The following is a 24,188-nucleotide window of genomic DNA, read 5'->3' on the forward strand; positions in this document are numbered from 1 at the left end:
ATGCGTGTCTTTGCACATGAGATGGGTCCCCTGAATACAGCACACTGATGGGTCTTGACTCTTCATGCAATTTGCCAGTCTGTGTCTTTTAATTGGGGCATTTAGCCCATTTACATTTAAGGTTAATATGGTTAGGTGTGAATTTCATCCTGTTATCATGATGCTAGTTGGTTATTTTGCCCATGAGTTGATGCAGTTTCTTCATAGTGTCAATGGCCTTTACAATTTGGTATGTTTTTGCAGTACCAGTTTGGCTGGTACTGGTTTTTCCTTTTCATATTTCATGCTTCCTTCAGAAGCTCTTTTAAGTCAGGCCTGGTGGTGGCAGAATTTCTCAGTGTTTGCTTGTCTGTGAAGGATTTTATTTCTCCTTCGCTTATGAAGTTTAATTTGGCTGTATGTGAAATTTTGGGTTGACAATTCTTCTCTTTAAGAATATGGAATATTGGCCCCCACTCTCTTCTGGCTTGTATGGTTTCTGCCAAGAGATCCGCTGTTAATCTGATGAGTATCCCTTTTTGGGTAACCCGAACTTTCTCTCTGGCTGCCCTTAATATTTTTTCCTTCATTTCAACCATGGTGAGTCTGATGATTTTGTGTCTCGGGGTTGCTCTTCTCAAGGAGTATCTTTGTGATGTTCTCTGTATTTCCTGAATTTGAACGTTGGCTTGTCTTGCTAGGTTGAGAAAGTTCTCCTGGATAATATCCTGAAGATTATTTTCCAACTTGATTCCATTCTCCAAGTCACTTTCAGGTACACCAATCAAACGTAGGTTTGGTCTTTTCACATAGTCCCATATTTTGTGGAGGCTTTGTTCATTCCTTTTCATTCTTTTTTCTCTAATTTTGTCTTCACACTTTATTTCATTAAGTTGATCGCCAGTCTGTGCTATCGTTTCTTCCGCTTGATTGATTTGGCTGTTGACACTTGTGTATGCTTCTCGAAGTTCTCGTGCTGTGTTTTTCATCTCCATCAGGTCATTTATGTGCTTCTCTAAACTGGATATTCTAGTTAGCAATTCCTCTAAACTTTTTTCCAGGTTCTTAGCTTCCTTGCATTTGGTTAGATCATGCTCCTTTAGCTCGGAGGAGTTTGTTATTACCCACCTTCTGAAGCCTACTTCTATCAATTCATCAGACTCATTCTCCATCCAGTTTTGTTTCTGTGCTGCAAGGAGTTGTGATTCTTTGGAGGAGGAGAGGCATTCTGGTTTTTGTAATTTACAGCCTTTTTGCGCTGGTTTTTCCAGTCTTCATGGATTTATCTATATCTACCTTTGGTCTTTGATGTTGGTGACCTTTAGATGGGGCTTCTGTGTCAATGTCCTTTTTGTTGATGTTGATGCTATTCCTTTCTGTTTGATAGCTTTCCTGCTAATAGTCAGGCTCCTCTGCTGCAGGTCTGCTGGAGTTTTCTGGAGGTCCACTCCAGAACCTCTTTGCCTGGGTATTACCAGCAGAGGCTGCAGAACAGCAAAGGTTGCTGCCTGTTCCTTCCTCTGGAAGCTTCATCACAGAGGGGCACCCACCAGATGCCAGCTGGAGCTCTCCTGTATGTGGTGTCTGTCAACCCCTGCTAGGAGGTGTCTCCCAGTCAGGAAGCACAGGGGTTGGGGACCCACTTGAGGAGGCAGTCTGTCCGTTAGCAGAGCTCAACCACTGTTCTGGGAGATCCACTGCTCTCTTTAGAGCTGGCAGACAGGAACATTTAAGCCTGCTGAAGCTGTGCCCACAGCCGCCCCTTCCCCCACGTGCTCTGTCCTAGGGAGATGGGAGTTTTATCTATAAGCCCCTGACTGGGGCTGCCGCCTTTCTTTCAGAGATGCTCTGCCCAGAGAGGAGGAATCTAGAGAGGCAGTCTGGCCACAGTGGCTTTGTGGTGCTGCAGTGGGCTCTGCCCAGTTCAAACTTCCCGGTGGTGTTGTTTACACTGTGAGGGGAAAGTCGCCTATTCAAGCCTCAGTAATGGTGGACGCCCCTCCCACCACCAAGCTGCAGAGTCCCAGGTTGACTTCAGACTGCTGTGCTGGCAGTGAGAATTTGAAGCTAGTGGATCTCAGCTTGTTGGGCTCCGTCGGGGTGGGATCCGCTGAGTAAGACCACTTGGCTCCTTGGCTTTAGTCAATGGTTCTGTCTCGCTGGCATTCCAGGCGCCACTGGGGGTATGAAAAAATACTCCTGCAGCTAGCTGAGTGTCTGCCCAAATGACCACCCAGTTTTGTGCTTGAGACCCAGGACTTTGTTGGCATAGGCCCCCGAGGGAATCACCTGGTCTGCCGATTGCGAAGACCCTGGAAAAAGCATAGTATCTGGGCTGGAGTGCACCGTTCCTCATGGCACAGTCCCTCATGGCTTCCCTTGGCGGGGGGGGGGGGGGGGGGGGCGTTTGCTGACCCCTTGCGCTTCCTGGGTGAGGCGATGCCCCACCTTGCTTTGGCTCACCCTCCCTGGGCTGCACCCACTGTCTAACCAGTCCCAGTGAAATGAGCTGGGTATCTCAGAAATGCAGAAGTCACCCACCTTCTGCATTGATCTCACTGGGAGCTACAGACCTGAGCTGTTCCTATTCGGCCATCTTGCCAGCCATCTGTGTTACCAGAATTTTATAGTGCAGTATTTGTCAAACCAAATGATAATCATAGTATTCAATTAAGTTTGTATCTTATCTTCACATTGTAAGCTCTCGTAGGGCAAGGATTGTGTCATATTTTTAAGCCCTTACTGCAGAGCCCTAGTATGTGGTAAATGGACATTTAATAAGATTTTTAGTTTAGGAGGAAGAAAATTACTTCCACTTTTCCTGCTGACCTTTTTTCTCCTTTCTCTTTCCAAAAAATCATAGATGTGAACATTCAAATTCTAGTAGCAATCTGATTAATCAAAGTTTTTTTTTAATTTGTATTTTTATAAGCTCCCTAGATTATATTTAGTTTCTCTCCGACTCCTTATAAATAATGATAAAAGCCAAAGAGTGGGAAGGGTGCTATTGAAAGGCGAACATAAAATATTTACACCAATTTCATAATTCTACATAAAAATCAGCTTTATTGCTTTACAGTCACACTTTGAATAATTTGTTCTTCTTAATGAGTCTTAGTTCTGAGTATAAAATATTGGAAACCAGTGATAGCCTGTTGCCGCTATAAGCAAAACACTGCCTCTCGCAACTTAAAAATTCTTACTGCTTCTCTAAGATCTCATGATATGCTATCTGGAAGTGCTTTAGCTCATTTACTACCCTTTTCAAATTTTTTTGTTGTTGTCTGTGTGATTTGTTTTGGAATTGAGGCCAGGATAAAGGAATTTTAATGGTCTCAGTGTATTAATGTGATGATCTATGTATAACTTGAATGTTGAATTCTAGAGACATTCATATCTTTACTTTGCTATTTATAACAAGACAGTGTTAATCAATGTACTCGCTTTCTCATTATCTCCCTACTTCTTTTCTCGTCTTATTCCCTTCACCTTACTTTGTTTCTTGTTTTTTCTTGCTTGATAGATTTCAGAATCCCTGCCTTGCCCCATGACTTTCTGTTGAGATCTAGGTAGACTGTGTTGTTTATATCCTGCAAATTATGGACAGGAAACTGAAACCTAAGTAGTTGACGTGATTTTAAGATCACATATCTTGAATTGGTAGAATATAAAAAATAAATCTAGGTTTTCTGAGTCCTCCCAGTCCATGCTTTCAGGAAACTTTTATTTAAATATATTAATCTCACTGGTATCTGAAATTCTGTCACAAAGAGTTTTTTGATTTTTTGTTTCCATTTTAAATCTCAAAGCTTCTACAAATAAGCATAAGCTCCATGAGGACTGGGATTGTGTTTGTTTTGCTCACCACAGAATTTCTAGTTCTTAACCTAGGCCTTAAGAGATAATAGGTACTCCATAAGTAGTTTTTGAATGATGTTTTTTGATATGTTGAAATTTTAATTTTCCATCCCTCCCTCCTTTCTTCTTTTCTTCTTTCTTATTTTTCTTATTTTTTGGTGAGCTCCATTTTCTGATTTTTCTCCTATTGGCACATGTTATTTCTCTAATAAAAGTATTTTAAAAACTGTACCATATAGAAAGAGACACCTTGAAGCACATGAACAGTTAACACTTTATCTTGGTTTTTCTTTTTCTTTTTTTCCTTTCTTTCTTTCTTTTTATTTATTTATTTATTTTTTTGTTTTTTGAGATGGAGTCTTGCATTGGTGCCATCTCAGCTCACTGCAATCTCTGCCTCCCTGATTCAAGCGGTTCTCCTGCCTCAGCCTCCAGAATAGCTAGGATTACAGGTGTGTGCCACCATGCCCAGCTAATAACACTTTATCTTAGTTTTCGTGAAATTTTCTGAATAAGATGATGAAATGTGATAGTGATTATCACTCTTTTTTCAACGTCTGATTTCTCTTCTGAGAAATTTATCCTTCTTTCTTCAAATTCTTGCCCAGAAATCTAGAACATGTGCCCTTCTAGATGGCCTGGTGTTCACCAGTTAGTCTTAAACTTTCTGCAGACTTGTAAAGAAGTAACTCTGTCATCTTCCTTGAGGTCCTACTGAACCATTTCTCTCACAAAGGCCTTGCCACTTTTTTCTCGTTATTTCAGGGAACCTTGATTTCTGATATGGTTTGGCTAGATATCTTCACCCAAATCTCATGTTTAATTATAATCCCCACATGTTGAAGGTGGGGCCTGGTGGGCCGTGATTACATCATGGGGGTGGTTTCTAAAGGTTTAGCAACATCCCCCAGTGCCGTCTCATGATAGAGTTCTCAAGAGATCTGATGGTTTAAAAGTACGTGGCACTTCCCCACTCCCTCTCTCTTTTCTGCCACCATGTGAAGAAGGTCCTTGCTTCCCCTTCACCTTCCACCATGACTGTTTTCCTGAGGCCCCTTAGTCATGCTTCCTGTTAATCCTGTGGAACTGTGACTCAATTAAACCTCTTGTCTTTATAAATTACCCAGTCTCAGTTAGTTCTTTATAGCAATGTGAAAACGGACTAACACAATTTCCCTTATGGGTTATTTTTCATAGTCATCTTCTCTGTCTGCCTTTGACTCTTTAAAAAATGCTGCCTCTCCAGGATGATCTGTGATCTGAGTTTGCACAGCTTATTTTCTAGAAGTTTTTAATTTTTACATTTTTATCTTTTAAGTAATTAAACTGTGGTTAAGGCAGTTGCCCCCTAGTATAATACTGTCTTGGCTATCAGTTTGATTTCCCATGAACAGAAAGGAAAAATAAAAATTGACACAATTTTCTTCTTGATGACTATTAAAATTTCAAATAAAAATGAAACCATAAATTATAAATAGGTACCTTACACAAAGGTGATACAGAATGTCAAATAATATGCTAATAGAGGAGGTTTTAAGAAGGTACACATGTTATTTGTTCTCTGTTTTAAAAGATGTCAATTGATTTTTTTTTGATTGAGTATTTACCATGCAAGGCATTATACTACTGCTACATGAAATACATAGATAAAAGAGACATGAATTCTCCTTTCAGCAAAATGAACACTCTGTTAGTATCAGCACTGTACTGAATAAAGTCCATAAACATAAGTTGATGGTTACAAGTTTTATGTTTAAAGGGAAAATTTTAAAGTAAGTATCCTATTAAAAGTCATCCTTCTCTATTGACTTAAGTACTAAACCTAACCTACTTTAGTGAAAGCACTTCTTTCTTTCAGACTTTTACTTAGCAGATGATGAAAACCTAGAACAGAAAGTGCTTAATTCTAAGAAGCACTCACTATGAAAACTGAATTATTACAACTGAACAAATGTATCTTGACTTTTGTGGTTATTGTGAGAATCTTAAACTTCAGAATATAAGCCACTTGATATCAAGTGTCAGTATTTGGTGCCATTGGTTTATACATGTTACAAGATATATAGAGTTACCATTTAACTATTGACATCATTATTCAGTGTCCCAAAATAAGAACAGAGATTTTGATGTACTGACTTTGAGTAATTTTTATCAGGTTCCAGTTCAACTTGAAGAAGGTAAAGAGATGTCTTCATATAAATCATTGGTTGAAATATAGATGCAAAACAGTAATTTAATGCTGTGGCTTGGAATTTCTACCTTTATGATTCTTCATCCAATTCTATCTAATTAGTGACATGTTAATAAATATGTATATAAAGATTATTTCTTATTGGAAAAGTAAGAGTAGGAGAGGACATAACGAGAATGTGTCTTCAATGTCCAGCCGTTAGCCACTACTCTTTCTTGCTACGCCATATCACTATGCTCAGTTCCTCCTTTGGAGAGACACACATTCAAATGTTTAAAGTTATACCATGAAGAATGTTATGTTATACAGAATTATGTCAGAATTCTGCCAGGCTCTAGAGGAAGGACCAAATCCTTTTGGGAAATCAGTTACCATTTCTCAGAAGAAATGACATTTAAGGTAGAACTAAAACAATGAGTTGATTTTGATAGAAAAGGAGTGCAGTTGTGTTTCAGATATAGTTATCTTTATCTTCAGGTTCTTTACATAATCAATGATTAGTTAAGTTTTATATCTTTATTCTTTATAGTATTTTCATAAACTGTTTTTGTGTACATTACAACATTTAAATTGAGTAGTATTCTTGATACTACACGTACTTTTAGCTTTAAGGTAGAGGTCAGAAACGTGACATTTAGATTAAATTCATTTTCCTTAATCATGTGTCATGTGGCACAACTAAAACACAAACTGACTCCAAGTGTAGTACTTTTTCCATGGGACAGAAATGAAGGAATGATATTGTACCAAATTGAATGGTTCATCCCCAAGATGTAATTGTTGATATGTTATTTTAACCACTGAAATTTGGGTCTCAAAATTATTTATTTATTGTAGAAAACTAAAAGTGTAATAGATATGTTTGAAATCAGATTGCCATGTTAAATTTAGGCTTTATGTAGCTTTATTGGGAATGAATAAATCTGATGTTTTCTGAATTATTTATTGTCCATGATCCATAGTAGAAATATTATATGTTTATTATATATTTGATAGAACTAGAAGTCATTGTATGGGGATTGAATAATAGAAAAGGTGGCATAACATAGTGGTTAGAAGGATGGACCCTGGAACCAGTCTGCTTAGATGTACCACCGTGTTTTGCCACTTACCAGCTGGATGACTTGGGATAAGTTACTTAACCTCTTTGTCATCAGTTTCCCTGTCTGAAAATGGTCATAAGAGTCTGAAAATAGTGTATTTCCTGTCAGGTTGTTACAATGGTTAAACAGATTGTCATTATTATTATTTTTTGAGACTCTGTCACCCAGGCTGGAGTGCAGTGGCATTAACTCAGCTTACTGCAACCTCCACCTCCCAGGTTCTAGAGATCCTCTTGCCTCAGCCTCCCGAGCAAGTGGGACTACAGACATGCACCACCATGCCCAGCTAAGTTTTGTAATATGTTTTGGTAGAGACAAGGTTTCGCCATGTTGTCCAGGGTGATCTTGAACTCCTGGGTTCAAGCAATCTGCCTGCCTCAGCCTCCCAAGGTGCTGGGATTACAGGTGTGAGCCACCATGCCTGGACAAACAGGTTAATATTTGTAAAGCACTTGTAACCATGCCTGGCATGTAGTAGGTGCTATAGAGGTTTTGATTAAATAAGATAGATGGGCATGAAGCTTGACATAGTTTTATATAGTAGGCGTGTCTTGCCTTTAAAATACACCTAGCTGCAGAAAATGTTGTCTTTTCTTTTTTACAAACTTCTCTATTATCCTTTAGAAATATAATGAATTGAAAACTAGTATATCCAAAATAGTGTACTTTTACTCTTTGAATAACCAGATCATGTTATTCCATGAGAATTTTCAACTGATTATGTTTTTCATAGCTATTTGAACAGCACTTTTAAGCCACATGTAGGTTTCAAGGTCTCTAATTTTTTCATTAGCATTGTATCAGAGAATGTAGTACTTACAAAAAACATGTAGCTGTTTTGGTTAGTGATGACTGGAAATATTGCTTGACAGTAGTTTAATAGTGCCCATACTGCTTGGAAATATTAGCATTTATTAGATAGATTTCTTTTCAAATGTAATAATAGTGCTCATATAGTACTAATATTTTTCATCACTAGGTTTTAAAATTTTGACCATGAGACCTTTGTGCAAACCTTTACTATTCATGGTTTCAAGTAATTTTAAAATTTGGTCTGTATTTTAAGCCGATTATTTAGATTACTAGAGCTATACAGTAATATTAGGTAACCATCTTCTTCTAATAATTACTAATGTACAGAAGAAAAGAAAGAAGTCCAAATAAGTACAAAGTAAATTAATATATATGTTTTAAAGAAATAGAACAGGTAATTCACTTTTATAAAATAATTAATTCTGAAATATATATAGTAAAGAGTTAAATACTTACCACTCCTTTACCCATCATCATTTCCATTTTTCCCTCCTCGGAGGTACTCTGTCACAGGCTTGCTTTTTTAGTCTTCTATAACTTTTTCTATGTGTGGGAAGACAAATACGTATTCAAACTTAATATACTGTTTAAAAACATATTCGGGTGATACCACACATATGTTTGAGGTTTTTCACTTTGTAAGATACCAAAAATATGCCTTTATTCACACCTGTAACTGTATCTCATCTTTAAATGGTTTAACTTTACTCTTTATTGCAAATATTTCCAAATTAGCTGTTTCTTTTTTGATGGATGGATAAATTGTTTAGCATTTTCTTTCCTCTCTTCTTGTCTCCTTCCCTTTCTTTCTTTTTTGCTGTTACAGAAATTACCACTGATACTGAATGTGTTTTATAAATTGTGTGCATGCACCCTCACAACTTTTACTAGTTCCATAGCATATTCTTAGAAATGGGATTGTTTTATAGAACAAGTATCCTTGAAATTTTTTTTTTTCTTTTGAAACAGTCTTACTCTGTTGCCCAGGCTGGAATGCAGTGGTGCGATCTTGGCTCGCTGCAGCCGCGATCTCCTGGGCTTAAGCAATTCACTTGTAGCTGGGATTACAGGTGTGTGTCACCGCACCTCGCTAATTTTTATTTTTATTTTATTTATTTATTTATTTATTTACTTTTAATAGAGAACAGGTTTACCATGTTAGCCAGGTTGGTCTCAAACTCCTGACCTCAAGTGATCTACACACTTCAGCCTCCCAAAGTGCTGGGATTATAGATGTGAACCATCCACCATGGCCAGCATGTTTAAATTTGTAACAGATATAAATTGCCCTCTGTTGCAATTCCATTCTATAGAGCATACCTATTTTCCCCATATATAAAACATTCTCACAAGAGGCTTCAACAATGACAAATTTTGTGGGTATACAAATTAACTCTTTAACATGTTTCCAGTGTAACAGATGAAAAGTATGTCTGATTGTTGGGTATCTGATGAAAAGGGTATCTGATATCTTAATTTTTATTTCTTTGTTAGCAAAGTTGAGCATTTTAAAAATAAGTTTACTAGCCAAATAACATTTTTTCTGTAAATTATCTATTCTTATCTTTTCTATTTTTTTTATAGTCATTTAAGTCATTTATCTATTTGCCACCTTATATCTTTACTTGGATGTCTAATGGAAATCCCAGTTTAAGACATCCCAAACTAAGTTTCCTTTCTTCTCAAATGTACTTTTCCTATAGCTCCATTCTTCCGGTCTCTCAGTCCCAGTAACTTTGAATCATCTTTGCTTTCTCTCCTACTATACATCTAATCCATCAGTAAGTCCTATTGGCTGTATCTTTGAAACGGATACAGTGTTTTACCACTTCTTGCCACCTCCTTGCTTCTGCTATCTCTTACAACCTGTCTTCCTTTTTCAACACTGGATCCATGTAGTAAATTTTTTGCATAGCAGCCAAAGAAGTTCTTTCAAAACACATATTCAACAATGCCGTGACTGTATTCGGAATCCGTTACTCTGTCCCAGTTCCCTCAAGTAAAAACCATCTTCTTACTATGACCTACATGAGTCCTGTATGACCTGGTCCCTATATATAGCTCTAACCTCATCTCCTACTTTTCTCATGCTTGCTCACTCTGCTCAAGCCATCTTTGCCTCCATACTTTGCTTGAAAATCCCAAACATACCTCTAACTTCAGACATTTGTTGTTTTTGTTTCATCTGACTAGTGTAATGCTCTGCCCCCTGAGATCTGCATGGATCTCTCCCAAACTGGTTTGCTTTAAAAAACATTATTTAAAATTTATGTTATTCACCGTAGCATAATATATGACATTATAACTATGAGAAAGAAAAAGTCCATTATTCATGCCCTTAAGGTATTTTAAATATGGAGTCAATGCTCATATATTAACCAAGTTGGGGGGAGAAGGGAAGTATGAGTGGATATGGCAACTAATCATATATCACCACATTCTCATAGTGGTGATGTAATTTAATATAATAAAAATTTATTTAGATCTGATTTATTTATTTTATGCTACTTTAGAAGTACCTAAAATACTACGTATAAATTATGTATTCGCATTAACTTAAGCTGTATTATATAAATGTGTCTGCTCAGTTTTAAATGAATCTGTTTAGTTATAATACACTATTATAAATTACTCAATTGTTTAAAATAATTCCTGAAATCTTTCATTATGAAGACATGGTTGAAATCCTCCAATTTCTTTACTTTGAATGAACAAAATTTTAAATAATATAGAGAGTAGAATATCACATTTCATTTTATTAGGAAATCTTCCTTTTATGTAATCACATACCTGTTTTGGTTATCATCAAAATCCCCCCCCCCCCCCGCCCTTTTTTTTTTGAGACAATGCCTCACTCTGTTGCCCAGGCTGCAGTGCAGTGGTGCAATCTCAGCTCATTGCAGCAACCTCTGCCTCCTGGGTTCAAGTGATTCTCCTGCCTCAGGCTCCCGAGTAGCTGGGATTACAGGCGCCTGCCACCATGGCTGATTAATTTTTGTGTTTTTAGTAGAGATGGGGTTTCACCATGTTAGCCAGGCTTGTCTGGAACTCCTGACATCAAATGATCTGCCTTACTCGGCCTCCCAAAGTGTTGGGGACTCACAGGCATGAGTCAATGCGCCTGGCCAAAAGTCACTTTTTAATACTGAGAGGTTTTTGTGGGTAAGCTTTTGTTTTCAGGAACATTTACATATGGGAAGACTAATTTTCTATCAATTTTGGATGAATCAAGTGCTTTTTAGGTGAATTTCTCATTTTTTTCCAAGAAAAAATTTTATTGATGTATTACCTTTTTTTTTTTTTTTTTTTGAGACGGAGTCTCGCCCTGTCTCCCAGGCTGGAGTACAGTGGCGCGATCTCGGCTCACTGCAAGCTCCGCCTCCCGGGTTTACGCCATTCTCCTGCCTCAGCCTCCTGAGTAACTGGGACTACAGGCGCCCGCCACATCGCCCGGCTAGTTTTTTTTTGCATTTGTTTTAGTAGAGACGGAATTTCACCATGTTAGCCAGGATGGTCTCGATCTCCTGACCTCGTGATCCGCCCGTCTCGGCCTCCCAAAGTGCTGGGATTACAGGCTTGAGCCACGGCGCCCGGCCTGATGATGTATTACCTTTATACTGAAAATTGGACAAGTTGTTAAGTTACTGCTTAATGAATTCTTAGAAAGTGAATACATGCATGTAATTAATAAATAGAACATGTATCTCTTCACAAGTCTACCTTCTAGTCACTAATCCCTGACAAGAGTGAGTGCTCTCCTGACTTCTAACAAATTAGGCCTGCTTATTTTTGAATACTTGCAAAAATCAGTTCTATAAGAGAAAATGATGTACAATGGCAATTCGTAGTCTCATATAAAAATTGTAATTTTAAGCAAGAGAAGAAATAATCTTGAAAATACATTTGGTATGTTTTTGTGAAATTATGAGGTATGTTTCTATTAAATAATTAGCTGTTCTCATACTCAGAATCCCGCCCATTGTCAGTTCCTGTTAAAGCCATGTTGAATATATCTGAAAGCTGTAGAAGTCCTGAAGAAAGAATGAAGGAATTTATTGGAATAGTTTGGAATGCAGTGAAGCATCTCACACTCCAGGTAAAATAAAAGTTAGAAATATGGATCTAATTTCTATAATCCTTTTTAATTCCCAGCATTGTTAATATTGGTAAGATTTTTCTCACATGTAACAATTATGTATACCGTCTCATATTCATAATTTAGTTGAAAATAATTGGTGTACTTCACTTATCCTAAAAATAATTTTATGAAACTCATATGATCTTCCTTATAGTTATAAAAATATAAACATTTTGACATGTTCCTTGAATTAAAAAATTTTAGTTCATTCTACTTTTTGTTTAAGCATTATTTTCACAATTTTAAGTGCTTAATAGATCCATTCTTATCTCAGTACTGAGATAAAGTCTGAGTTGTGATTAAATTAACATGAAATGGTTATCTAATTCCTTTTCATACATAATTATAAGTTAAATAAGAAAATTATAATAGCTATTTCCTTATTGTTATTAAATTTTCTTCTCATTGATTTTTACTTTAAAATGCACAATTTTATCTTATTGAATTACTTTCCTTCAAGATCATGTTTAATCTGATAAAGATATACATTTAGATGCTTATTTGATAAGCTAACAGTTATATATTTTAGTTTTTGCATAGGATTTTTTCTCTGTGATACCAGAGGCATCCTTATATAATTTTATATGTAACAGATAGTAATATCAAGAGCTTAAGTCAAAGCCTTTCACTTTGACTTAAGATATAAAAGTTGCAATAGAAAATTGTTCCCACCTTACTATGAGAACAAGGTTATATCATCTATAGAATTACAGCTGTATTAAGCGCATAGAGATCTGAGGTCTTAAATTGACATTACCATAATAGCAGGGTGCTAAAATCCAAAAAAGTGACAAGCAACTCACTTTTTGAAACCCAAGAATCTCAGAAAACTCCACGAAGAATATATAAAAAGGAGAACATAGTTAAGTACCTAGCAGTCAAACTACTGAAAACTCAAGGAGAACATTTTATTTTATTTTATTTAAAGTGGGAAGATCTTTATTTATCAATATTCTTGTTTACCTGAAGACTAGACTGGAAGAGACTGAAATTATAAGTAAGGCAGACCTAGATGTGTATTTCTTAGCAATGTAATGTTGGGGAGTTTCTTCTTGTTTCTGTGTCCACAAGTTGGAGATTATAATGTCTTCTTCATGAAAAGGGTAGAAAATATAGAGTGATAAAGTATATGAAAGCAACTGACAAAATTTATTCGTTTATTGATTCATTTTGCAAAAGTTACAATACTGTATTCAGAGAACGTACTGAAGAAAACTAATGCAGTCCTGTCCTCATGAAGATCATAGTTTGGCAAGGAGAGACATTCATTAAATGATTGTACTTAAAATAATTTGACTATATTGATGATGATCCTGCTTCATGAACATATGTGTCAATTAAGCTAACCCTAGAAGAATCAGGAAACATTTGGGTACTCAACAACACCTGTGTTTTCTTTCTCTATTCCGTATTTCTCTCCTGTAGCTGTAGCTTTTCTCTAAAGCAGCCGAAGGCGCACTGCCCTTCAGCAGGCAGAGAAGAACTGATGGAGATAACACCCCTGGGATTATCTTCACCCACCATGGGAAATGATTCTGTGGCATTCCTTGTCTGTGAATGTGTCCTCAGTAGAATTAAGCTCCAGGTGTCCCAGGTTTGCCAGCACACCCATTTTGGTTACTGTCCTTTTGAGAAAATTTAAGAAGCGGGTAGACAATAAAGGCATGTTATATACAGATTAAAAACATTAAGAATGACTCCTTACATCTTATTAGAAACAATGGAGACCAGAAGACAATAGAATAACATCTTTTATGTGCTGAGGAAAATCTGCACATAACATAGAATTAACATAGAATTCTCTAGTCAGCAAAGTATTCATCAAAAATGTTGGCCAATAAATACATAAAGACAGAAGAACTTTTCTCCGATAGAAATTAACTGCAAGATATTCTGAAAGAAGTTATTTAGGCTGAAAGGAAATTATGACAGATAGAATCTTGGTTTTTCAGAAAGTAATGAAGTATATCAGAAAGTATAAATATGTTGGAAAACAACTGAATGTTGCAAAAAAAATAAAATTCAAGGAGAAAGCTTTAGTGTGTTTTAGCCTTTTGGCTATTAGCTTCTTTTCTCTTTATTTTCCAGTTAACTTTTTGTTTGTTTGTTTGTTTTTTGTTTTTGGATAGAATCTTATTCTGTCGCCCAAGCTGGAGCGCAGTGGTGTGATCTCAACTCACTGCAACTTTCGCCTCCCAGGTTCAAGCAATTCTTCTGCCTCAGCCTCCCCAGTAACTGGAATTACAGGCACCTGCCACCATGCCCAGCTAATTTTTTATTGTATTTTTAGTAGAGACGCCATGTTGACTGGGCTGGTCTCGAATTCCTGACCTCAGGTAATCTGCCTGCCTTCGTCTCCCAAAATGCTGGGATTACAGGTGTGAGCCCCTGCACTTGGCCCTAGTTAAATTTAACATTAAAAAATATGTGACACTTAACAAAGTAAAGGAACTTTGATTAAGATCAAAATTCAGCAGTTAAATGAAATTTCAGTAATTTATGCAGAAAGTATTTATGAAGTCCCTAATCTGTCCTACACTCCAGCCAGCCCTTAGTCCTGCAGATGTGAGGAAATTGTCTCTGTGAGCAAGTAGAGTGAGTTTGGAAGTGTATTCTTTCCCACGTGAGCCTCTGGATGAAAACACAGATGGTCAACACTTTTGTTGCAGCTTCTTGAGTCAGTAATTCAAGTATTTAGCTAAGCCTTACCCAGATTATTGACCCACAGAAACTGCAACCAATGTCTCTTGTTTTAGGCTGTTACATTTGTGGTGATTTCTTATATAGCATAGAAAATGAATATAGACAGATACAGACACATTATGCATAGCTATAGTGTCTGATTAATCACTATAAGAAATACATATCTGCCATAAAAACTTTTTAGAATTCATCCAAAAACATCTCCAGTGCATAAAAATACTATTTAATATAAGAGCCCATAATCTTGATTTTAGCATTCCTTTACAGCGTTTCTTTTCTGAGCATGCTGCTTATAAGAAAGTTAAGAGAAGAATGGGAGGAAGAAAGTGTGGATTGTCGTTCTTGTGTAATTAACTCTTAGCTTGCAGAATTACGACTTTTTTGGGGACATCAGCTATATTTCACCAATTTCAGCCATCATGAGTCATTTTAATGAATATCCTAATAACTCCTTGCGTTGACTTACCTGTCCTTCTCCCTTCGAGATACCCTTTGTACAGTGGTAACATCCATCTCTTAACTTTTGTTACATGTTGGGCTATATGCTGAGAAAGCAAAAGAGACATAATAGTTGTCATGGTCTAGCTGGGAAAAGGCTAAGTGCCATGGTATGTAGTATCCTGTAGGGAGACCCTTAGAAAACTTAATGATGAAAGAAGAAAAATGGGAATGTCAAGGGGAAAGTTACTTATTGAAAGGATGCCTAGTGCATGTACTTCCTGGTTTGTGATGAATTTGGATGTTATCCTAGGTAAGTATTTATTGCTTTGTGGAAGATCTAGTTGATACCAGTGTGTGGTTTAGAATATGATAGCTACCAATAATATTTAATTGTTTAAAGTTTACTATAGATCTAAATGTTATTTCATGATAATAGAACTAGTTATATTAAAAAATCCTCATTCACTCTTATCATTTTATTAATAATTGAATAATGTGGTATAATTATCTTTTTATTGATATCACTTTGAGTAGTTCTGTAATAGGGAACATGATAGTATTGGGTTACATGATACTTTGACAGCTCTAGGAAAATATTCCAATTTAAGATTCCAAGTAATATCAGAGATCTTTACACTATCTATAAACAACTAGGTACATCAATATTCTACAATGTAGGATATACTGGAGAATGTCCTTCTCTGGGCGGGATTAAATAACAGGAACCAGATTTATTTCACTGCCTGAAATAACCAAAAAATTATTGAAATATATAACACAAAGGTTTCAAACCACTAGGCAATAAGCCAAGTTGGAGAGTGATTCCTGAGAGACTTAAGATAAAATCAGCAGGACTTAGTAATTAATTGATTTGAGGAATAAGGGAACAGAGTCTAAGAGATCTTCTAGATTCTAGTTTTGGTGTTTGGGCGGTAGTGATACTATTAAATGAAGCAGCTTTTCCAGATTAGGGGCACATACGGATTTTGAATTTACACATGTATTTGAAATGTGTGTGAGACATCCAGGTATGTATTAGATATATATATCTGGAGTTTAAGAAACAGATTAAGAGAAGAGATATAATTTTAGGAGTTATCTGCAGATGGTTTTCAAACCAGAAGAATGGGTCATTCAAGAAAGCATGTAAAGTTGAAAGACCAATGGGCCAAGGGAATACCATTTAAAAAGTTGTTAGTAGAAGAGAAAATGTCCTTGAAATTATGTTAGTGATCAGAAATGGAGGAGGAGAAACCAGAGAGTTCATGAAAGCAAAAAATGCATATAATTTTGAGGAGATAGTGGTCAGCAATGTCAAATTCTAGATGTTGACTATATGCTTTACTTGCTTATTTGCAGTATAAAATGGATAAATTAAATAATGGTTAAGGTTAATTCCAACTCTAACATTCTTGTATGATTCTTTTGCTTATTTTATAATGATGCAGTACCTTTTTTAGCTTCATCACCATCAACAAACTTAATCTTACATATCACTTTGAATTAATTGTAAGTTATTATAGTGATTTTCCTCATTTTTCCTTTTTTATCTCTAATTATGGTAAAATACATATAACATAAAATTTACCTTCCTTACTATTTGGAATAAACTATATGGTTTATTTAGTGGTTCCTCAATTTGAGTAGGCTTATTGAGTATCAGTTAACATAATCATTGCAGTACCAAATAATACATCTTTTTATAGGTGATCTTAAATATGACCTAGGTACTTGGCTTGCCTCACCCTAGTTCCGGCGCTGTGTTAAACATACTATATATTTAAACATTTCCAGATGTTAATGTATTGTGAACATTTTTAAAGATAAAATTAGATTCTCATTAAATGATTACAATTTAGACTCTGAAAATCTGAGTTTTATTTTTAAAAGCATTGTACATTTTTTAAGATATCTTATGAGCCAAAATATAAAACAGAAAACCCTACAAGTTGTCATCAGATAAAACAGGACATCATAACTTAAAAGTTTCGAAGGATTATTCTTTTAGTGGAAGTTTAAGCAAATAATTATGTTTGGAACCAGAATTTCTGCAAAGTTGATGTTGGAGCCAAAGTTGGTATTTGCTAAACCCATATTCTTTTTTGCTTAGAATAGAAACATATATGTTACATAAAATCATTAACAATATTTGCTGTAACCTCTTTGATTTTCAGTGTGGAAGAAGGAGTTTCCATACTTAATTATAATGGATACTCCATGTAGTCTTGGACAGTCTTTTTTAAAAAAATATATATATGAACTTTGAGGCCGGGCATGGTGGCTCACATCTGTAATCCCTGCACTTTGAAAGGCCTATGCAGGCAGACGACTTGAAGTTAGGAGTTCAAGACCAGCATGGCTAACATGGTGAAAGCCTGTCTCTACTAAAAAACAAAAATTAGCTGGGCATAGTGGTGCCTACCTGTAGTCCCAGCTACTCTGGAGGCTGAGGCAGGAGAATGGCGTGAACCCAGGAGGTGGAGGTTACAGGGAGTTGAGATTGTGCCACTGCAGTCCAGCCTGGGTGACAGAGTGAGACTCTGTCTCAAAAATAAAAATTAAAAAAATAAAAATATATGAACTTTGGGGGCCTTTTAACAATAGATTAGCATAAGTTCATCTGTTCTTTCCAAGTTTTCTGTACCTGCTCATTAACAAAGATTCTATTAAAGCTATGTTTTTATTCCAGAAGCACATAATTGGCAATAGTATATAGTTGATAAAATAGAAATGTGCTGGCTAGAATTTACCCCTTTCTAGGAAAACATTTCTCTGCTTATTGCCAGACTTAGCTTTTTTTTTTTTTTTTTTGTCATTTACATCAAAGTTCATCTTGCTGTCCTTTGACATTTACTAGCATTTTCTTTTCTTCCTTTTTTTTTTTTTGTACTCTCTGAGGTCTTCTGAATGGACTGAAGTCTTCTGAGTTTAATGGCATTTTTAATTTCAGTACCAAACATTCTGGTCTCTTTCTTTTGGTAATAATGCTTTGTTATTCCTTTAGGGATCTACTTCCCACATTCTGTGTTATTTTGATGAGAATGTCAGTCAAGGTATCTCAAGCAGCATAAGGTAGTTAAGCTGGGCCAGTTGAATTCTCTCTTCTAGGAAGTTACATCTAGAGCGTGACTACTAATGAAAAAAATCATACTGCTTGATGTCCTGATATCCAGTAAACTCCTTGGCCTTTATTTTCAGGATTAAATAGGAGTAGACATTTTAGGCCAGAGAGATCAACTATCAATCATGCTAATTATAAAAGTAAAATTTTATATTTAATCCTTACAAATTTTGCACACAGGCCCACATTCTTATTTATAGGCATTGAACAAGTGACAGCCATTGCATGGCAGTTTGTTAGGAGGAAGTCTGGAATTCAAATCTAGGAATTTTTAATGTCTTCCCTTGACAAGGTTTTTATGGAAAAAGTGTGAAGATTTGTAACACTTACTCTGGAAAGGATGACAACCAAGACAATCAACTGCAGGGTTTTTAATCTATGGCCCCAAATTGGGTATATTTAAATTTCTACTACATGTGATGATATCCAAAATATTTTCATGATGCACTGAAAATTTATTAAATAGGAAAACTGTGATTTGGGTTATAGTTTATGTATTTGTTATAGTGCAAATAGAATACTACTTATTTTAGTGGCCTCTGTATACGTAGACAGTTAAACCATAAGCAACAGTATTTGAAAATAAATGCACTGTGAACAGCTTTTGTAAATCTATGGAGGCTAATAATATATGAGATCTCACATATAGGAGAGTCTTGGTGTTGTTTGTTGACTTTATTTCTTTAGCAAATGTTTAAGTAACACTGTATTGAATATATGTATCAATGCTATGAGTTCCCCCATTTACAGATGAGGAAACTGAAGTCACGGAGAGATTAAATAGCGTGTCAAAGATCCCACAGCTGTGTTGAATCATCTTGTTAACAGATCAGTTTTATTAATCACCTTAGAGGTTGCCTCTGGAATGAAATGGTGAACAACATGCATGAAGCAGTTATTTTCATTACCACATCTGATGAAAATAATTGTTTAATTGTTTCTACTTGTTTAACAATTATTTATTGAGTACATAGTACATGCACCACTGTACAATGTACAGAAACTATATAGTGTACAAAATAGGCAAATGTTTGACTTCATTAAGCTTATGTTCTAGTGAGAGTTCTGTAAGGATATTAATACTTGAAAGTGATCTTGTTTAAGCTTTTTTAGAGCTAGGACTATGTCTTTTGTCTCTGTATTCCTGACTTCCAGGTCAGTTCATGATAGATATTAGAGAGTACATGAATAAAGGAGAGAAAAAGTAAATGAAGTGCACCATACAATGTTCCTTTATTTTTGTTTTTTATTTGAAACTGTTTCCTGAGGAGTAACATACATTTATATAGAGAATATTTGGTACTGTAGAAATTATGCAAAATATAATTATCATTACATTTTCAAGTTGTAAATAAAAATAAGTATATTATTTGGGAATAGGAAATAGGAACGTTATTGAATAGGGAAGAAATTGTGGCACAACATTTCAAAGCATTTATCTATAAAGTGCTTTATATGATGGGCAGTAGCTAATTAAGATTTTCAGATTAATGGGTAAATAAAACCTATCTTAGTCTCTTCTTTTTAACTGAATTGGGATCACAGTTTTAGAGCACATAAAAGAGAAAAATCTAAGTTTCTGAAACCTCACATATAGAGGTAAGAACTTACAAAGGTATGTATCTTTCAAACAGCACATAAACTAGAAACATCAGGGAAAAAATGCATTGCAATCATTTCATGTATTAAAATAAGAATAACAAATAATTTTTACTTTATTGGTTTATCTTCAGTATATGATACTTAGATATGTAGCCTTTGACCTAGTAGGAATCAAAATAGAGGTGGTTCCACTTCAAGAATTTGTAATAATCCCTTCACTTTAGCACATGAATGTGTTCAGTATTGGCAAAAGAACACGTTGCTACCAAAACTGAAACAAGATCCTTGAAACAGAAAGGATGTTGCCATGGAAAAATGAAGTAACACTCAGTGCAGCTGTGATGTATTCATGAATAGGATATTTTTTTAAAAGATCATTTGTGTTTGGTGTGGCTCAGAGGGTCCCAACCAGATGGTTTCCATGAACATGATCTGACCCCCAGCTTGAGGACTTCTTACTGGCAGATTACTTCATTTTCTTTCCCTTGGATTGTCAGATCCTTACATTAATTCAGAATTTACTGCTGCAGATTTATATTCAGTAATATAAATCACTCAACCTTTTACATTAAAACCACAATTTTATACATACAGTTTAGCAGTTATTTTAAAAGTGTAAAAAGATTTATATGATAGCTTTAGTATATGTAATAGATATAACATCATAATAATTTTGAGTAATTTTAATTACATTCTTATCATTAAAGGAATTCTCACAACATATATTTTAGAAAGTTTATTTTAGAATTGTATATCTGATGCTACTGTAGTGTTGATTCTGTTTGCATTGCTGACATTGTTTACACTTGATGAAATAATTGATTTTTAAATTAGTGAAATTTTATGTTTTATGATTTTGGAAATTTTGGCATGATTTAAATTTGTTCCTAAGGATATGTGTGCATGTGGATGTGTATGGTAACATACTAAACTAATTACCTCACATTATTGAAAACATTTTTCAATGTAATATCAATACCTACATGAAGTGTTAAATACTGACACTTCGTATTTTGACCTTTTAACCTGAATTAATAAAGGCTATGCTTTTAATGTGCCATTTTAAATTGTGCAACTGAAAATTACTAGTGAATTATGTTAAATATTTTGAAGCATAATTGTAAGTTACCTGAGACAATGTAGACTTTTATTTCGGAATAAATAAACTACATCCTGATCTTAAGTACATATATTAACACATATGTACTTTATCTAATCTGCAGGATAAGATTTTAGAACTAAAATGAGCTCATGCTTCATGAACCAATGCACTTATTTTTGCAAAATTTTGTCTGTACTTTTCGTCACTGAATTCATCAGTTTGTCCACGCCCCAAAATGTGAAGCAAAGACGAACAGGTTTGTTTATTTATAGGTTGGCAAATTATTTATCATATCAAGGAATTCCAAACCTGCTACATATCATCATGCTCTCACCAGAGTAGTATATTAGGCCCAAGAGAAGAGATATTGCTATTATCTTTTAAAAATGTAGTCTTTTTGCTAATATGGTTTCTTTGAATATCCAAGAATTTATGAATTAAAAAAAATATTTTGTATCACACCTCCAGATAACATCTTTTTGTGTGAAATGTTTTGTAGGAAATCAATCAGTCATAGTTTGTATTTTCTCAATAACTTAAGCATTGTTGGCTGTTGCAGCAATTTGATAATGAGATACACAGTACTACTTTATAAACACCACTATGACAAATAGACTTTAATCTACATTGCTTCTGAATTAAGAAGTCATGATGAATTCAGTTTTGGGATTGGGCTTACTTTGTCTCTTTATCTTAATCTTTAAGGTCCTGGCAACTTAATGTAACTCTACTGGAGATAGAAGAGCATTAAGATAATACATGAAATTATAATTTAGGTACTTTGAAGAATGAAAAAAACAAGAAATAATGCTCTGATTTTTAAGTCTTCTGATTTCTCCTATTACCGTGTATTTGTTTATGTATAATAAATCTGATATATGTATACTTGAATCATTGTATATAAAAAATGAAAGTATGTGATATAAACATGTTTTTAATGGTTGTCTAGTATTATAAATTGAATGTTTTAAACATTTTTTTTCTTATATTCTAGTCTGTAAAGTAAAAATGGAAGGACTAAATTCACATAAAAATAGCCCTTTTTAAAAAAAGTAACAGCAATAAAATGCTAGGTAGTTCTAGGCCTTATCTGGTGTTAACAAAATTTTCTAATAAACTGCAAAAGAAGGAGGGATTTCTGATCTTCTTTTACTAGCATACTTTGTAACTCAGTCTTGTGTCTTGGAAGACTATGTGGAAGGGCAGATCATCTCTTGTCACTGGGCATTTTGTATCAAGTGTATAACAAGAGTAAACAATACCTTTTCAAGTGTTTTTTATATGCATTAGTGAAAATAAGTCATAAAGCTAAGTCATCAAGTCATAAATATGGAACACTTACTTTTTTGGTTGTTTATTCTGGTGAAGATATTAGGTGTTTGAAGGTATATTTAGTCTGATCCAAATATTTTAATTCTGCTTTTCTTTTCTAGCTTGAAGTACAATCTTGTTGTGTGTTTATTCCAAATGATAGCCTGCCTTCCCCAAGTACAATTATATCTGGTGACATTCCTGGAACAGTGAGAAGTTGGTACCATGGACAAACCAGTATGCCGGGAACACTTGTCCTCTGTTTGCCTCAAATAAAGATTATTAGTGCTGGGCACAAGTATATGGAACCTCTGCAGGAGATTCCATTTGTTATCCCACGACCCATCCTTGAAGAAGGTATATTTAAAAATTTTTTTCCTATGGTTAATATTTTATGTGGACATTTTTAGATTTGTTGGTGTTTTTAAATGTTTCAGTGTATAAGCAAATCAGTCTTCTCATTGAAAGATTTTCCTGACCAAAGTAAATGAACTAAGTGATGCCATTTATTGCCATCCATATCTTTTAATCTTAGTCACATATTCACATATATGTTATCTATAAAATATCATATACAATATAATATAATCACTAAAATTAAACATAGGAAGAATTAACTTGGGAAGAAAGTTGGTTTTGGATATTATCATTAGGCTGAACTAAGAATGATAGGTAGACTGATGTAATAAGCTACTTGATTTATGAATGAATGTATTATATATATAAATAACTGCATGAATATAGTATTTAGCAAGTGTAATGCAGTTTTAGATTTCTCATTTGTTTATACCAAGTAATTATGTGATGATTAGAGTCATGATCCTTTCTCCTATATATATATTTGATTTCTCATATTGCTGTGTTTTCAGTTATGAATTCATAACTTTTTGAACTTTGGCATGTTCATTTCAAACAAAATGTGAACCTGGAAAAATTTTGAGTCATAAAGTAAGTAATCTGAATATATGTTATAATAACAAGGCTCAAATTTTTGACAGTGCTAAACAGGTCAACACCTTGTTCATATTATTAGGATGTAAGTGTATGAATCCTGATACCATTGAAATTTCTACATACTGTCACCGAAAAGCAGACATAGCCTGTGTAATTTTTGACCTCTACTTTGATGTTGGTTTCTCTCTCCTTTTCTCTATACTGAAATTTCTGTCAAATTGTACTTTTCTTATATTTATTAAAAGAAAGCATGATTTCAGTAAGAGACATTTTTGGTCCTTAATAATATGAATGCTGTTATCATACAATCATAGAATTTTAAGGTGAAAGGGAATATTTTTAGAGTGTATGATCTTTTGTGACTGGTTTCTTACATTTACCGTAATGTTTTTAAGATTGATTCATGTTGTAGCAGTCTTTATTGTTTTTATGGCTGAATAGTATTCCATCTTATGGATATACCAAATTTTCTTGATTCATTCATCAGTCGATGGACAGTTGAGTTTGTTTCACTTTTTTTTTTTTTTTTTTTTTTTTTGAGATGGAGTCTCGCTCTGTCGCCCAGGCTGGAGTGCAGTGTCACAATTCTGGCTCACTGCAGCCTCTGCCTCCCAGGTTCAAACGATTCTCTTGCCTCAGCCTCCCATGCAGCTGGGAATACAGGCACTTGCCGCCATACCCAGCTAATTTTTGTATTTTCAGTAGAGTCAGATTTCACCATATTGGCCAGGCTGGTCTCAAATTCCTGACCTCGTGATCCACCCGCCTTGGCCTCCCAAAGTATTGGGATTACAGGCGTGAGCCACTGCACCTGGCCAAATTAAAGTGTTTTTAAGGACTCTGTTGGCCAGGCAGAGAGTAAATAGATTGAT

The 24,188-nt window shown here is 35.0% G+C and overlaps 1 protein-coding gene across 1 annotated transcript in view; it reads left to right on the forward strand.

Moving 5' to 3' along the window:
* The window catches only part of LOC111520902 (vacuolar protein sorting-associated protein 13B), an 883,038-nt gene that overhangs the window by 401,510 nt on the left and 457,340 nt on the right, over positions 1-24,188 (forward strand). The window contains exons 22-23 of the mRNA XM_026454936.2: positions 11,913-12,040; positions 22,485-22,719. Of these exons, the coding sequence (XP_026310721.1) occupies positions 11,913-12,040; positions 22,485-22,719 (363 nt within the window). The remainder of the gene's footprint in view (positions 1-11,912; positions 12,041-22,484; positions 22,720-24,188) is intronic.

Source organism: Piliocolobus tephrosceles, chromosome 7 (genome assembly GCF_002776525.5).
Source record: "Piliocolobus tephrosceles isolate RC106 chromosome 7, ASM277652v3, whole genome shotgun sequence".
Taxonomy (NCBI): domain Eukaryota; kingdom Metazoa; phylum Chordata; class Mammalia; order Primates; family Cercopithecidae; genus Piliocolobus; species Piliocolobus tephrosceles.